Source organism: Grus americana, chromosome 3, assembly GCF_028858705.1.
Source record: "Grus americana isolate bGruAme1 chromosome 3, bGruAme1.mat, whole genome shotgun sequence".
Taxonomy (NCBI): Eukaryota; Metazoa; Chordata; class Aves; order Gruiformes; family Gruidae; genus Grus; species Grus americana.
This window is the reverse complement of record NC_072854.1, coordinates 99,217,008-99,234,571: the sequence shown is the minus strand read 5'-3', so window position 1 is coordinate 99,234,571 and position 17,564 is coordinate 99,217,008. Positions and strand designations below refer to the sequence as shown.

The window sequence follows — 17,564 nt, the reverse complement described above, 5'->3', positions numbered from 1 at the left end:
TTTTGTCCAGTTTTGTTGAAAGAATCAGTAATTGAGGATGAGGGCTTCTCACGTGCTTCTAGGAAACTACTGTGTATCGCTTGACAATTTCATTTTGAGGCATGTTTTTTGGAAACCAGGAGGATTTTGGTTTTGTTATGTCACCGTCTTCAAATTTTTGAAGGATCTAAACGGTAGCTTTCATGTCTTCTGAATTGCTCTTCTCTGTAGATACTTCTTAGTTAATCTACAAAGATTTCTTTGATCTTTTTTTTTCCTCCTCCTTTCACTTCCTATTAGTTTTATTTTTTTCCTCTGAACACCTTCCATATTCCCCTAAGAATATGATTCACAGAAAGTAATAAATTGCTTAGGTGTCATTGCATGAGTCTTTCTGTGCTGACTTCACGGAAGCAATAATTTCAGCCTTTCACATGGTTTGTATTGCCATATCTTTGCTGTCTCTTATCACCTGCAGTGTTTTTCATTGGTATGAAAAAGCTTCCAGCTTGCTTTCCCTGAATTGCTGGGTTTTAAACTTTCTTCCAAGAGCAAATTAATAGGCATTGTTTGAAGTTGGATTTTACTGTTACCTTTGTGGTGCAATTTTTTATTATTTTTTTCTTCTTCTTTTTCTTGTATAAGGCCTGATTAAAAGCTTATTTATGTTAATAGGAATCTCCTTTTGATACATGGAGGCTTTGCAGAAAATTTTCAGCCACCGTCTACTGTTCGTCTACAACTTTTTATTTGTCCCTAGTTTTGTCCTGGATTTTGGTGTTACGTGACTTACCAACAGTTTCCTTGCACGCAAGGTGAATATTCTGGCTTACAGTGACTGTCAGTGAAGAAGATGCACTTGTTTCCTTGCAGATCAGGCAGGCTTCTAAGGTTCTTTCTCAGTAGCAGCACCTTGTTTCACCGACATATTTATTCCTCTCTTCTCTAGCAGGCTATAAACTTTCAAAGAACCCGCAGTAGATGCTCTGGTTGCTAACATCTGCCTGCAGCCTGTTGGGAACTATTTGGCTTAGTATTTACACTAATGAACTTAACACAGGAAAGTAGGAGCACAGATGAAATGTCACTGATGACATGAAGCTGAGAGACCAAACCGATACAGTGGAAGCTAAGATTTTAGTACAGTAAGACCTAGATGTTCTTGAGGCCTGGAGTAGTGTAAGACAGAATTAAATAATTCCAAGTGCAAGATCACACATGCAGGAGTTGCTAGCAATGTTTTAGCTATAAATGGGTTGTCTGCCAGAATTAAATGGTGAGGAAAAGGGCTCTAACATGCTAGTTAATTACACAAAGATTGAACCTCTCACTTATGAAAACACAAATGCAATCCCAGGATGTATCAGAAGTAATTCTAACGGAGATAGGCAGCCTCATGGAAAATGTTAATGCACCAAAACCCTGGTGGGTTCGCCTCTGTAACACTACGTGCAGTTATAGCCACCCACAGTCGTGAAAGGTAAGACTTGTGGTGTTGTGGAGACAGACTGAAATGTTATCATGCAAAAAGACTTTTACTTTCATACCTACTGTTTTCAGGCTGGAAGATACCAAAATGGTCAAGGATTTTTTGTTGGGGTTTTTTTCCCCACTCTCTTTAAAACTTTGGACTTTATCTTCCCTATACCCCCTTACGTACATATCTGTTATGAGATGAGCAAAGCTCTTTTCTTCCAAAAGATCGAGTGAAAATAAAGTCTTGACATACTGCTTTATAACTGGAAATAGTGAGAATGCAGGAAAGAAACAGATAGACTAATGTTGTCGAGCAGTCTGTTGAGCCGGTATGCTACGAAAGAGTTAAATCACTGGTTTTCTTAACTTGCAAATACAAGAATTTGGCCTTAGGCAATTAGTTGCCGTTTGAGAATGGTTTTGTTGATATGTTGCCATCCTCTCTAGTATTTCAAAAGATTTTTACATTAATATTATATCTGCCCTACAGGTTATTCTGACGAAAGGAAATTTACAGTCTTAGACAAAAGTCTTTCAGTGGGTTGTCTCTTTTTATCCTTCCTCTCCTGTAGAGAGAGGCTTAATCAAGTTATACCTAGCCAATGTCTCTCTAACAAGTGTGTTAAATATGCATCTTCAAAGGTAATCTTGAATAACATGCAGCTAGCTAATGTAAGCAAAATATGTTCTTTCTTTAATAGGGGAGTTCAGAGAGCTAATTTGTATCTGAATGCCCTGCAGATAATCTTTTCGCCAAGCTCCAGGAGAGCCTCTTCTCTTCAGGCTAAAGACCTGACTGAATTCCTCTTGGACTCTTCATCTCTCTCATCTGCAGGGTCCAACAGGTGCAACTGCCTCTATCCGTATGAATTTCAGTTGCAGCTTGTCTCCACTGATCTAAGCAGTATTGAGAAATTTGATCCTAAATTTGTGGTGTCGTTTTGCACTGATCTTGTGGAACCAAAAGTGCCAAGCTCAGTGTTAAATCAGGAATTTGACTTGCACAAATGAATGGTCTTTTTTAAACACCCTCCGGCTATGCTGTGTTTTAAGTGTGTGAGCACCAGATTTTAAAAGAAAGGTCATTATTAATGTGTTACTCTTGATTTTAGCCACTATTGTTTAATCTCTGTAAAATACATACTATAAAAAAAGATTTTAGGGGAAAAATGAGACGTGTGCTAGTTTGGAATAATTATCTAAACATTTGTGTCAAACTAGTGACAACACTGATCTTTAGCTTTTCTCAGCAATGCAATTGAGCAATGCACATTTGGTAAAATAACTATTATTTCCAATTTAGCTACGGGGAAGTGATTTTCTTTGTTCTTTGTTATTTGATCTGAGGCAAGTTTTCTGCTATTGTCAGTGGATGGACTCACAGAGTGCTCATTCAAAAGAGCTGTATGTCTACTTAGAAATAAGTGGGACAACTGTTTTTCATCTTCTCGGTATTTGTTGCTGTGAAACTGGATTTAAATGGCTCAATTTTCATTGTATTAATATTCTAAATAAGGAAAAACCTTTACACATTTGTTAGTTTTGCTCAATTATTATGATTTATGTTCAGGAATTATTTTTTGAGCTTCCAGTTGTATTTGGACTGTCATAGGAGAATTCCCTTCTCTTGCCTCCAGTGCAGAGTAAACCTGTTATCAGGGTCAAAAGTGACACAAAATTCAAATAAAATGAATTCTTGGTCTCAAAAAGTTGACTTGAGCACGCTCTAAGTGGAAAAGGAGTCACACTAATCATGTTAAAATCATGCAAGCTCATGAGTAGTTCTTTCTCTGACTAGGAGTTACTGAATATATTACATGCTTTGGTCTCTGTAGATTTTTCCGATGTGTGTCAATGCTGACCAAGTCATTGGGGTATGCTAGGATCATCACTGCTGTATTCAAAGCTGGTGCTTTCTGGTGTTTCAGAGCTGGGGTGTTATCCCACAGAATTTCACACTGAAAAAATCTTCTATTATAGCAGTACTTCTTTTGAATAACCTAGAATATTCACCACATTTTTTCATTAGGCTGATGATCGTCGATCTTCTGTCTTGTCTAACTGTAGAAGAAAGACCTTGAGTGTCAAGAATTCATTTCCAAACTTTGTGCAAGGCTGCTTTATATCTTTGGTGGCTGAAAACAGTTACAGGTTTTTCCTCTCTCATTCTCTTCTGACTACAGTAAGACAGAGTATCTTTCTGCAGTCTGTATAGTAGGGGTATTTCAAATTCAGAGAAGGGTAGACCTGGCTTAAGGTTGGTCTTGCTCACAACTTTGATTATTTCTTGATCTTTGCATCTTCTAAAATGTTTCTGTAAGCAAGAGACTATTTTGGAGTCTACGTTGCTTCTGCTGTCACTGAAATTATCTGCTTTCTCATGCCTTTTTAGATCTCCAAGTTTGACTTGAGCTGTTAAACTACGATTCTGTGGGAATGAGTTTCTTTGAAATTTCAGTTTTAGATGTTTTAGGGAATGCAAAACATAGATTGCACATTCATGCAGTCTGAGTAATAATCTTATGCTTAATTGGGGAAATATTTACAAGCATTCTCTGGGCGTTTGTGGAAAGTCTCTCTCATGAAAGAAATATAAAAGTAATTGTTTAAAGATCTTAATTTTAGAGCTCAATATTGGTTGTATCAAATGTGATTAGAGATTTCATAATACTGCATTGCTCATTCACAGCTGTTCTTCTGTCCCAGTCCTACTCAACTATTTACGTTTTGGTTTGAAACTGAGTTCCCTCTGTCTGCTGTGATTTTCAAATCCCTACTCATAAAAAATATTGGAGTTCCAGATTCACAGCAGAGTATTATATTACTTTGGGTTTGTAGTATTAGTTACATTAACAATGGATGCTAATTGCTAAAGAAGTTGAAGAGTGATAAAAAGTTACCATTTCATTGATGCAAAATTAATGAAGTATTTAGGTTTTTTTCATCAGTGCTTGTCAGAATGAAACTCCTGTGTCAGCAGCGTTGGAGGCTGGCATTAATTCATGTGCATTTGAGGTCTGATTTAACTAGTTAAACAGCACGACACTGCTGGGTTTGCTGTGTGGCTAGGGAGTAGAGGCTTTTAAAAGTCTCTGAGGGCTTCTCTGGTCTTCTGAAGTTAGGAAATTATTATTGTCATAGTGTGGAGGGAAGACTCCTGTAGGGCACCTAATATACTAGTTGCAATCATGTATTCCTTAAATCCAGATGATTTACCTTCCAAGGACTAGCTAATGTGTTTGACCAAGTCACTCAGCTCCTCTGTAATTAGCTTTCTCTGGTGGAAAATAATCTCATGTTCCTTGAAAAGGAATTCCTAAAGGCTTGTGAAGTGCTCAGATGCCCCAACAGAGATATGCATCTATTTTGTCACAGCTATAGACAGTGTTACAGCTGGAGACATTAGGAGCTGTTAATTCTTTCCATTCTTCAGGATATGATGCAATATGCAATAGCATGCAATTTCAATAAATTAGTGATTCAGGTTAGGGTATTAGTTTCTGATGATACATAATTTCAGATGATGTTCCTCAGCAAAGCTTCTGACGCTTTTTCCTGCAGTATCTTTGTGTCTTACCTGGGCTGTTATCGTTTGGATGCGTGTGCAGCTAGGTGGGTAAAAGAAAAGCCTGCAGGAACCTCACAAAACTAAGCGAGGACAAATGCCAAGTCCTGCACCTGGGGGAAGGAGCAGCCCCTGGCAGGGATGCAGGCTGGAGACAGAGGGGCTGCAGGGAGCAGGTCTGCGGGAAAGGCCCTGGGGGTCCTGTCAGGCAGCCAGGTGCCAAGAAGTTGTGCCAGCTCCATCCTTGGAGGTTTTTAAGACTGGACTAGAAAAAACCCTGAGCAACCTCATCTGACCTCATGGCTGAGCTTGCTTTGAGCCAGAGGTTGGACTTAAACACTTCCTGAGGTCCCCTTTAATCTGAAGTACCTTACCCTGTGATTCTATGACTACTTATTTATTCAATTTCAGATTTTAATTTGAAATTTGCCTTTTATTTGATTTGCATGTCTAAAATGCTACATGCTCAGTCTGTTCTATCACAAATTCAGCTAACACTTACTCTGTGTGTATGTGTGTGTGTGTATTTTAGTGTTCTGTTAAAAAAAAAAAAAAAAAAAAAAAATCTGGGCCTTTACCAAGCTCGCATTTCAAAAATAATTGTTATATCACAAGTGTTATTTGCATCCCTGTGCTCATTACTGGGTTTTTTTGTGCTTATTTCTTGTGTAAACTTGCCGCATGATTAATACGCTTTTTTTGTTTCAACAGAGGGAGAATATATCAAGATGTTCATGCGGGGTCGACCAATCACAATGTTCATTCCTTCTGATGTAGAAAACTATGATGATATGAGGACAGAGCTGCCTCCTGAGAAGTTAAAACTGGAGTGGGTGTATCCTGATACCAGTAACTACTAGTGGTTCCCTTTTTGTCTTGTCTTGCCTTTTTTTTCCCTTTAGAATCTGGTCTCGTGTCGTCTTTGTTCAGAGATAAAAATGACTAATAACTGGGGAAAAAAAGTTCAATGTAATGTAACAATTGAAATGGTTTGTAGCTACCTATAGTACAGCTTTAAGCTGCAAAATATGTAGGCACAGAAAAGCTGTACTTTTTTGTTTTGCTGTTGAAACCAATTGCAGTTTATTTTTAGTGTGAAAGTAAATGTCGTCTGAGAGTTACTAAGTTTGAAAAATCTGCCCCTCCACCCCCCACTGTATTAATGTAGGCTTTGCGTTCAGGAACATTGTCAGTTTTCAACCTCTGTTCATTTTTAAGAGGTTTTAGAGCTATGGCAGTTCTCAAATAAGATTCAGAATTTCTCGTTGTCCTTACCTACGGAGCAAGGATTGCAGAAGTAGCCATCCGCAAGGTACTTTGCACTACATCTGTGTTTCAGCTCTGAAGTGAAGGGGTTCTCTTCTTGGAGAATAGTATGCATTAAATACATTTATCATGTGAAGAATGGAGTTAGTTTGTGTGGCTCACAATTCACCAGGCTTAGTAGATCAGTTCATTATAATGAGACGTGCATAGGTTTGGATCTTCCTGTCACCTCCCATCTCTGCAGATTCTTCCAGTAAGCTGAGATTGTTTCAGTAAGTTTCTTAGTACTTCAGTAAAATAACATGTCTAGGCAGCATTCGAGTTCATGTAATAATCTCAAGTTTGATCCTTCTGATGTTGCTGGAAGCGGGAAGATTTTTAGGAATGTTGATGATACACTGTCATATGTCAGGATATGTACAGACAGAGGCTGCCCATACCTCTCTCGGCATATCTGTTAGTGACTAAGGCATATATATATATTTTAAAGCACCCCTTGTTACTCATTTCAGGAGAGAAGATTTCTCTATTATTTTTCCTGCCTCTTTATTAACTAGTAGATGTTTGAAACAGGTAATGTCGGATACTTGGTTATGAAGAGCAGCTGTGGAGCTCGTGTCCTCTGAACTTTTCAGTGAGTCTGTGGAAGCTTAGACCATAAAGGAGGAAACTTGGATTAAAAGTCTGACTGGCAGGAAAACAGAGCTCTTAGTCATGCCTTGCAAAGCTGTGGTGCCCAGCTTTCCTACTGTCACAGCTCTTGGGTGCTGATGCTGGCACTCATGTGGCTGTGGAGTGAATTGGGTCAGTCACTGATCTAGCTGAAATATAATCTTTTTTCACGGAGTTAATTTGCAGCAAGATCAACTCATTAATTTGATTTGCCCCATAAACATGCCAGGGCTGGAACTGGCATACTGGAGGAAGATCAGATCTACTTTTTCAGCAGCAGTGAGGAGTGCGGACCGATGAAAACTGATCATGAAATCACACCCTCAGTTAAGTAGGTGCAAATCCCAGTGTGGACACACTTATTTAATGTCCAAGGACCTTAAGTTCAGGTTAAACCAGTTTCCTGCTGGGGGCTAATTAAAGTGAAATAAAGCTAGTCTAAACAGACTGTCCATATGTTTTTGGAATCTGTTTAAGGAAATGTCATTCTAAATCAGACCTGTATATTTGTGAGTGTAGAGTATCTTTTGGATATGATGCTGAAGAAAACAATGAGGAAAAGGCAGTAAAACTTATGAGGGCTTAATATCGGTCTCTATGAAGTTGCACAAAATTGCTCTTCAGTTTTGGAGACAGGAAGATACAGCAGCAGCAGCAGATCTTGTACTTCACACACAGGTTTAGCAAGGGGAAGAAATCTGCAAGCCAGCCATAACTTCTAAATATGATGGCAAACTGAAGTCTGTACACCTTATTAAAAAGGCATGGGGACAGCGATTCACGGAATATTTTAGTTATGTCAGTGTTCTGCAAATGAAAGGTCAATTAAGTGTTGAATTGCTCAATGTGTAAGTTTTGTTTTGAATGCCTTTAATTTTCCTGCCTTCTGGATAATCGTTTATAATTGGGTTTTCCTTCGATATTACTGTTTTGGAAGATGCTGATCAACTGTGAACAACTCCAAGGCAAGAACACAAGGGTTCCTGGGGTGGGTGGTTTGTTGGGTTTGGTTGGGTTTTTTTTGGTTGGTTGGTTTGGGAAGGGGGTGTCCTTTTGAGATGAACTGTGTCCTACAGGTATATTCAACAACTGATAGCCAGTACTGTAGATTCAACAGAACACACTTAGCTTTTGTCTGCCCTGCAGATTACGGTCAATTGAAGAAATACCTAAGCTGCTTGGCAAGATAAAGTAGCTCGTGGGGATGATGTCTGAGCTCTTGACTGTGTCTGTTTCCTGAGAGATTTAATTTAAAATGAACAATTTGGTTTGGGTATCCCTGCTTTATAGTGCAATCTTTCCTACTGCATTTCAGAACTAGTTAAAGCATATCTGGCATTCCTACTAATAGTGAAGTGGCTTATTTAGCAGCTACAGAGGTCACCGTCGGTGCTGCTGTTCACAGGCACTGACTTTATAGACTCTTTCTCCCAGTGTACAGTAGCTCAGTTTCTGGAGGGTATTTCTGACTCCATTTTATAAGATTATTTTTAGCACTGATGCTCTTCTTTCCAAGAATAATTGAAGCCAGCGGTAAATATACTATTGAATTCTGGTGTACAGTGGATCATTTTTCATGAGGGCCATGCCTATTCTTAGTCAATTAAAACCAAAAGAAACCCAAACTAACTAGAAGCTGTTAAGCATATCAAATGTTGTGGCAAAACAGTCCTTGTAATTGGTGAGAGACATTCACAATCTGAATTTCCCTGATTTAAACATCAGTTTCATTGAAAGATTAACATTGAAATTTAGTGGAAATTAAGCATCAAGTTGTGTCACCCCTTTTTCTGTAGAGAGAGACCGTCAATTATTGTATTAATGTATCTGCTGCTTTGTTCTGAGTGTGCGGATAGGGAAAGAACTGCTGTGGAGCAACAGCCCCTCTCGTTTTCTCTTTAAGATAGCCTGGGATGGAGAATGAAGAAAGTAAAAAGTTCTCCCACAAAACAGATTGTTCCTTTACATGCTCCTAGAAAATGTAGCTGCTCTTTGTTACTTACTATGTAGGAGGGCTAAAGGAAAGGAATGGGTTGAGAAAATGTAACCATTTTTTGCAGCCTCATGAATACCAGAGCTCAGTGGCAGATGCCAAAATATTTAGTTTTAGCTTTGCATGGTAGACTTGTGCTGTAGTAAGGCATGTTTGCGTAAATCATTAATACTTGTCTAGGATGAATGTTCAAAGATGTCAATCTTACTAAATCCTTATCAATACACTCTCTATTGTATACAGCAGATAAACAAGATCTGCGTTTCTCCTCTGGGCAGGTATTTAGAATAGCGTTCGTCATGTTTCAGGATAGAAAAAATATTTTCATTTGTTTGTAGTCCATCAGTTTTGAAAGTTCAGTGGTCCTGTTGTTTTGGTTTGATGGTTGTTTTTTTTTTTTTTAAATAAAAGACCATTCTGGAGTGTCTTTTTGATCCATCAGTGTTTAGAAGAAGAAGAAGAAAGAGGAAAATTAAGTGGGAAAGTAAATAGAGATGGAGGAGAAACAGAGGCATCCTTTTTTTTCCCCTGCCCTCAGCATTGTGTTGTATCAGCATTTCTCTCAATATCATTCACTAAGCCAGCCAGTGAATAATCTCTGCTTCAGAGGAGCCATTGTGTTCTTCTGTAATAAACGGAAGACAGCAAGATATAAATCTGTTTTGTTTTCCGTACTCTGAAGAGATCTAATTGACAACTGAATGCAGTGTCCCTCTTTGAACCATTGTTTAGTTACAGCATGTGTTTAATTTTGCAAGCGTTCAAGTGTTCCTGTGGTATAGCATCCTGTGGCTTGATGGGACTGCAAAAGAGGAAGGGGGGTGGGAGGGTGGTGGAGTTTGGGGGGTGAGGGCATTGGAAAGGGTGTGGTGGTAGTTTTCATAGAAAGATAGCCCTCTTCCAAGAAGAATAGAGGCCAGGCTGTCAGCTTAGGAGATGTCAGTTTAGATCCTCCCAACCTTGGACTACTGCGCCTGCTTTCATTTATGAGAAAGGGCCAGCTTCATCCATCCAGCTTTCTCCATGTGGGTCTTTGACTTCCTTTTATTTACCTGCCTAACCAGGACCTAAGCCTTGGAATCCTTTTGCTTAAGTTGCTTAATGTATTTCCCATATTTTCCTTGCCGTTGCAGGTGTGTTCATTGGCACTGAAGTGGGGAGCTTTCTGAAATGCAGGACATAACAGGAAAATGATATTTTTTGAGGCTCCAGAGCTACTGTTAAAGTCTGAATTTTGATGTTAATTGTACATAGCGACCCTGGGAACTGAAATCCAGCCAGCCACATTAATAGTCTAGATGAAGAAAATTGCACCTGTTTCAAAGAAATGATGAGTTGTAGTGAAGTTTGATCAGTGCTAGCCAAGGCTGTTTCTCAGTGTGTAAAACTTCTGAATGTCACTAGGAGTCATGTAGGTTTCCTACAAAAATCATCCCTTTTATATATTTTGAGTAGATTTGGATAGAATATTTTTCACTATGTCAGTTCTTTTTGAGTTTTGTTTGTTTAAAAAATACGCTAAAACAGTCTGAAGAAACATTTCCTGAACTTGGCAGCTGCTGTGCAGAAGCTTGCCTTTTTCTGAAGGGCATTAGGAATTTTCACACGCTTGTTTTCAAAGGATAAATGGAAGTAATGCTCTGGTGCCCAGGGTGCAGATGCACAGCTCTGTTGCTGTAAAAATGTTAAGCCAGTACAGTGAGTCCTGCTGTTACCTAATGAAACTTCACATGGAGGTTTTTATAAAATTACAATGCTGTATTTATTTTACTTCAGTGTGCCTTATATATTTTATTTTTGACATCAAAGAGAGCATCACTTTTTAAGGGATTTGGTTTCCTGAAGTATGCGGGTTTTTTTGTTGGGTTTTTGTGGGTTTTTTTAAACTGTGTTACAGAAATTGTGCTACAGTTCTAGAGGAAAAACCTAAAGGGCATTTGCTGACATGAGAGCTCCCTGGGAAGCCTTTAAGCCTTTCAGAGAGAAAAAAAAAACGTTGGTGGGGTGGGTTGGTTGGTTTGTTTGTTTGTTTTTTGTTTGTTGGGTTTTTTTCCCCCGGTATACAATGATTATGAAAACCTTGACTTTAAAAAAAAAAAAAATGCATAGATATGGGTATCGTGGAAGAGACTGTCGAGCCAATGTTTACCTCCTTCCTACCGGAGAAATTGTATATTTTATAGCATCAGTGGTGGTACTATTTAACTATGAGGAGAGAACTCAGCGACACTATTTGGGGCATACAGACTGCGTTAAATGGTTAGTATATAAAATTTCCATGTAAGTATGTCTGTAATAATGCAGAAATTTTTATTTTTTTTTTACTCCTACTGTGTGTATGAGCTCATTAATGTCATCATAATTGTAGTTATTTTCTGTTTCATCCGTCCCAGTAGATTTCATTGTAGTAAACACTGCACAAATGAATGGTGCTAGAGTGGTCCATGCTAGCTTAGGATTTCTGCCTTAAATGTAAAACAGCGGGATCTGTAGACACTCAGAGTGCCAGATTAAAGGATCTTTGCGTACATTATTCTAAATAGATGTCCCAGAAATTAAAAATTGTTGTCAGCCTAATTCTAAATCAGTGATTTTCAGGCAGTATGGTAAAGGTGTAGTCTTAAAGGAGAATTAGAAAACCAAATGGAAGACTGAGCAATAATTTTCTCATTTTTTAATAGATGCCCCATCCAGGTATTAGGACTGTCTGGGAAATCAGAAAGATGTTTGCAAAACAAAACAGAGAAGCAGGGAAATTGAAGCCAACTTCATTGTGGGTGCAAGGGTAGTTGCTGACTTTACGATGTTAGTCTGAAGAGCAATGCACATTATGTCATGGTGAACATAAGCTCCCTACTGTGCCTGAGTGGAGGAGGGTGGCCATCTAAACCTCTTTTCTCCTGGCTCTCCTTTGATAACCGTAATTGCTTCCTGTGGGAGCAACGCTGTCAGTCTCGTGTTCTTCACTTTCATTAAAAAACTAGACTGAATTGTAAATGGTTTTGGTGTCCATCATTCTGAGCTCTTCAGCCCCCCCCCTGCTCCCCCCTTCCTTTTTCAATGGCTTTCTTCACCTTTGTAACCTTACAGAGAAAGCAGATAAGAAGGTCGGTCAAAACATCACTAGGACTAAGAGGACGTGTACCCTGAAATCTGTGTTTTCACATCAGCTCCAAAGCAAAATGTGATAAGCAAAAGCAGATTTTTACTTACACTAGTAGTATACCATACTGGAGAACTTCATTAGTACAATTAGATCAGTAACTCAGTTCAAGTGGCAGTAATCCCTGACTCCTGGGTGTACAAGCCTTCAGCCAACTTTTCAGCTGGTTTTTCCCCAGGTTCACGCTGTCTGTAGGTTTAGGCATAAAATATACTGTAGTGTTTATAAATATGGCACAAAACTACATGTAGGAAGTTCATCATGAGACAATGTATATTTTATTATAGCGGACTCCTGAAATAGTGCAAAATTAGATTGGTCAGAGCACGTGTGGAGGTGGCTCTTCTGGCGCTCCTGATTTTGTGCCAGCAGCCATCGCAAGAGCCTGATCAACCCATCAGTACAGTGTGTAATGAAATAGTTTGATGAAAAACATTTGAGCTGTCTCATTAAAAGTGGGATCTAGGATCATAAGTGTCTTCATGGGCTTCTGTTGAAAAAGAAAAAAACAAAAAACCTCTCAGTTTTGAAGACCTATGACAGCAAAAGCAAGTCATATTTCTGTCTGTCTTAGTCTTGCAGTTCATCCAGACAAAATTAGAATTGCAACAGGACAGTTAGCTGGAGTGGATAAAGATGGAAGGGTAAGTAATAGAGCTGTTGAGCAGTAGTATCTTGTTTTGAAAATCAGGAAAAAGTGTTTTGGTTTTTTTTTTAATCTCATCATCACCTTCTGTTTGCAGTTTATTTTATGCACTGCATTTACTGAGATATTTTGCTGTTTCTAAGGTAACGGCCTATATGTGTAGGAAAAAGACGGTAACAACTAAGCACTCAGCCATACATCAAAAAGAGCAGAAGCTCATAAAGTCCTTTATCTGTGACATAGGAAACTCAATTTTAATTTTGCAAGCAAATGTGAAGCTTGTAATTGATTTATAAGGCCATATCATTTGTCACATTTCTTTCAATGAGTCTTCTCCCAGAGGAGACCAAGTCCCCAGTTCTGTGGGTCAGTGTACTCTTAAGGCTTCATGGAAGAGGAAACCAACTTTTAGGAATTCATGGAAGGTGTGTCAAGCTTTTCTACAAACTTCCTCATCTGAAACCAAGTGCGTTTAAATGCTCTTGTCCCTGGCTGTTGGTGAACTCTGTCAGAATCTGAATAATTGGATTATCTTCGTGAAGTTATAGACAGAGGGGAAAAAAAAGGTGGGGGGAGGAGGAAGGGACACAGATACTATGAGATGTAGAAGCACATTAAATATAACCCTTATTCAGATGTTCAACTTAATTTCTTAGATTTTGTAAGAAATTGATGTGGGGTTTTTTGTATAGATATTGTTTTGATTTCCACTGAACATTTGTTGAATCTCTTGTTAGGGCTGGTTGGTTTGCTTTTCCATCAGTGGAATGATTTATTGTCACTTTCTGTGGTGAATGCTGTCCTTAAGCCAACTTAATTCCGATTTTATTTGTGATTGTTTCACATTTATGAAGCTAAGCTGGTTTGGGATAGTACTTGTATGAAATATAACCATGGAGGTTTTCATTGAGTGGTTGGTGATGGTTAGGGGACTTGATGCACCAGGGTTTTGGGCTTGTTGGGGTTTTTTTTAAATTATTTTATTCCTACTTTATATATAAAAAACCCAAGGTTTGATCATTATTTTCAATTGTTGCATAAGATTGCTAGGTCTGGGGTCTGAAGTGCAAGATGACTTTCATTATTCATTCAATGACTTAAATTGGGCAAAGATTTATTTTCACAACTAGTAAATGCCGCCATACTTAATTTCTTGCCTCGGCTGCTGCCGCGTTTGTAGCCCGGACACAGATAGTAAGATTGTCTTGACTCTCACCTTTTGAGCTTCAAGATACTATCCAGCGACATCATTAGCACAAGTCATCCTGCATTTCGGTCTGCAGATTGTCATTCACGTAGCATCTGCTTAACACAACTTGACACCTGCATATGACGCTTTCACTGTTGATGATGCTGTTTGTCCCGTTGCTTTTTCACGCAGCCTCTGCAGCCCCATGTTAGAGTATGGGACTCGGTGAGCCTGGTGACGCTGCAGGTTATCGGCCTCGGGACTTTTGAACGTGGAGTGGGGTGTTTGGATTTTTCAAAAGCGGTAAGATGGGTGTGATTACTTTGTGTGTTAAATAATTTATCCAATCCTATGTTAATGGCAGGGAAATCTTTGGAGATTTTTTGTGCATGGCTGTCCAGCTGATCCGTTTTAGTATTAAAAGCGTGTCAGTAAAGTTTATGTATACTTTATAAAACCAGCTGACAGCAAGCTAACTGGAAAAAACAGGAAATTGCATATGTAAAATTGCGGTAACAAACTAGCACAGTGAATAAATAGCAGACAAGAAAAGCCTTAAGTAGAAACTGAAGTCTTTGCTGGGTTTGGTGGTTTGTTTTTGTTTGTGAGGGGCTTGGGGTTTTGTTTGGAATTTAAAAACAAGTTTGTTAGCGAGGTTCGTGAAGACAAATTTTAGTGAGTTCTGATAGAAAGGGTAGCTTTTCTGCTTGCACACCTGGAGAAGGCTTTTATCCATCAACAGGAAATTAAAAAACACAAAGCATTATCTTGTGCTATTTTTTCCTGAGGAATAATTTTTTTCAATCTGTGCCTCTATTTTTACATAGAAAAATTAATAGAAGTCCTGTTACTGGACCCACAGAGTGTATCAGAAAAATCAGTAGCAAATGGGGATGTGCTACTGGGCATTGATAAAGTTCTTATTTCAAAATTGGCAATGAGTTTATTTTTTGTAAGATACGTATATATTTTAATCTTTAAGCTGCCTTTCTATTTTCGCCAAAGCACTGAGACATATCATACCTTCTGAAAACCCAGGCTGTGACTCTTGCGTCCCAGCAAGAAGAATTAATATGTGTTTAAAAAAAAAAAAAAAGTGCACAAAAAGAATGTCTGCTGTATTTTGCTGTTAGAGGAAGAGATTCACGGGACAGCTGAGGTGGGAAGGGAGGTCTGGAGATCACCTCGTCTACCATCCTGCTGACAGCAGGCTCGGCCAGAGCAGGCTGCTCAGGGCTCTGGTCCAGCTGGATTCTGGGGATCTCCAAGGATGGAGACTCAACAGCGTCGCTGGGCAACCTGTTGAAAAGAAATGCTTACACTCTCTTGTTGCAGTTTCACTTAACATTGAAATGTTGCTAGATGAGCTATATCTAGATTTTGTCTTTCTGTAAGTAAAAGAGTTTTGTTTTTTTATAAATAGGTGGTAGCATAAATAAAATGGAATAATACAGTGTCACTCCTGTCACTCTAACAAACCAATAAAACTTTTGAAGTCTGATTTTTTTTTTTTAAAGGTGAATAAATACATGTTCCATCATTTTAACAACAAAACAAACAAAACCACTAAGGAATTTTTTTATTCTGTTTTGCAGCTGAAACTGATTTTGATACCTTATTACAGTCTCATGTGATTCCTCACTAGACTGAAACAGTGAATGTGCAGTGTCTAGAACTGTGGTTTTACCATATAATTTCATTAACCCACCTAAGAACTGTGTATATCACTAATGCCATCTTCAAGGTTTCTTTCCACTTAATAATTTACATGTGTATTTGCATAGTACTGCTCATAATAGTATTTGGGAATAAAAATTTCAGCCACCTCTATTTTCATAATTTGTTAGAGAATGCGGTTGAACTGCAAGAATCAACTTTAAAATAAATCAGGCCTCCTCCAAATCTTTCTACACATGTCCTTGAAACAACTGGTTTGTGCAAGTATGTGTTGCTGTGAATAAGTATGTTTTTGTTCTAAGATTTTCTGTCTGCTCTTTTAATTCCATATAGCCATATTTACCATTTCGTTGTAAAATTGTTCAAAATAAACAATTTCAGTTTAGTACCATAGATGCCAGTCTTTCTGCTCTGTAAGCATCATTTTATTCAGAAAATGTTAGCTTTGCTGCAGTTTTACTCATTACATGATGAAACTGCTGGTACATAATGCTCCATGAGGAAAAAATGAGATGTGCATACAAAATTTGACAATGTAAAGGTGTGTGTATGTGATGATGACATTTAAGAAAAAAGCACAAGTGGAGCTGTGTGTCTGCTCTCTGAGACCTGAGGAAAAACAAAATATTTACAGAGTAGAAAAAGGGAGAAACCTCTTTGTTACTAGCATGATATTACAAACAAGAAAGCAAAAAAAAAAAAAAAAAGACAACAGCAAAACCAAACTAAAAGGGAAAGACTTTGTAAGATGCTTTTAAAGCTTTCCTAGAATATTATTTCAAGCACGGTCATTTTTTGTGAGATTATGCAAAAATCTATGTCTGTCTTTAAGAGAAAAGGAAAATTACAGATATATTAAGCTTATAATTACTTTAAAAGGACTTGCTTAATTTGTATTTGTACCTTTGTGGCTTTTTAAAAATACTACTGCCCTACCCTGTTTCTAAATGGAGTATGATAGTACTTTGTCAGCACTTCTTTTTTTTCTTTTTCCTTTAGGATTCTGGCACTCATTTGTGTGTAATTGATGACTCCAATGAGCATATGCTAACTGTGTGGGATTGGCAGAGGAAATCCAAAATAGCAGAAATAAAGGTAATTATTGCGCAAATTAATATTCTGAAATACAAGCAGTTTTATTCCCATAAATACAACGGTTTGTGAGACACACATTCGAGCTTACTTCGAAACTGTGTAATACTGCTGGCTTGTGTAAGGGCCCAAAAGAAATGTATTCTTAACTTGTATGTTGGAAGGGTTTTGAATATTGGAGTGCATATAATTACATTTTACTCATCCCTTAAGAGCCAATCTAAATAAAGCAAGTCTCTAATATTTTCCTAATTAAAAAAAAAAAAAATCCTGGGAACTTTAAGAAACTGAAGTGGTGATTCAGTCTGTAGTTGTTTATTTTAAAAAAATACTTTTAGACATTCCTTATTTTCATTTTTGTCTGAATCGAGTTCCAGACATTGATTCTCAGTACATGTGTCTCTTCTCATTTGAAGTCCGTTAGTAATTTCATAGATTGCAATCTTGTCTGCTTTCCTGTTTCTTTTATAACCTTCTAAATTTCTGATCGATGAGGAGTGTTCAGAGGTGTTGCACTCTATGTTCATGTAAAGTTGATTCCGTTGGAAACGCCCAGTCCAATAATAATGTACTGTTGAAGTCCGTAGTTTGAGACATCTTTCTTTGCATTATACAATAGCAAGCAAGGAGATACTACATGGATGTGGAACTGAATATTTCTTAATTTTTTTTAACCATGAGTCAGCAAGTAGAATACAAGCGTATATGTCTATATGATTACAAACTTGTAATTTCGGATAACAAAATCAGGTTGATTTGACCCATTTTCTTTAAATTATGTTGACCAATACTGATTATATTCTATTCTGTAAGTTTTAATGTAATTCTATGTCAGTATTTTTGCTC

The 17,564-nt window shown here is 38.0% G+C and overlaps 1 protein-coding gene across 6 annotated transcripts in view; it reads left to right on the top strand.

Moving 5' to 3' along the window:
- Positions 1 to 17,564, top strand: part of EML4 (EMAP like 4) — a 165,360-nt gene that overhangs the window by 116,906 nt on the left and 30,890 nt on the right. For all 6 annotated transcript variants that reach the window (XM_054819788.1, XM_054819789.1, XM_054819791.1 and 3 more), the window contains 5 exons: positions 5,732 to 5,855; positions 11,061 to 11,210; positions 12,689 to 12,758; positions 14,142 to 14,252; positions 16,626 to 16,721. In XM_054819788.1, coding sequence (XP_054675763.1) covers positions 5,732 to 5,855; positions 11,061 to 11,210; positions 12,689 to 12,758; positions 14,142 to 14,252; positions 16,626 to 16,721 — 551 coding nt within the window. The remainder of the gene's footprint in view (positions 1 to 5,731; positions 5,856 to 11,060; positions 11,211 to 12,688; positions 12,759 to 14,141; positions 14,253 to 16,625; positions 16,722 to 17,564) is intronic.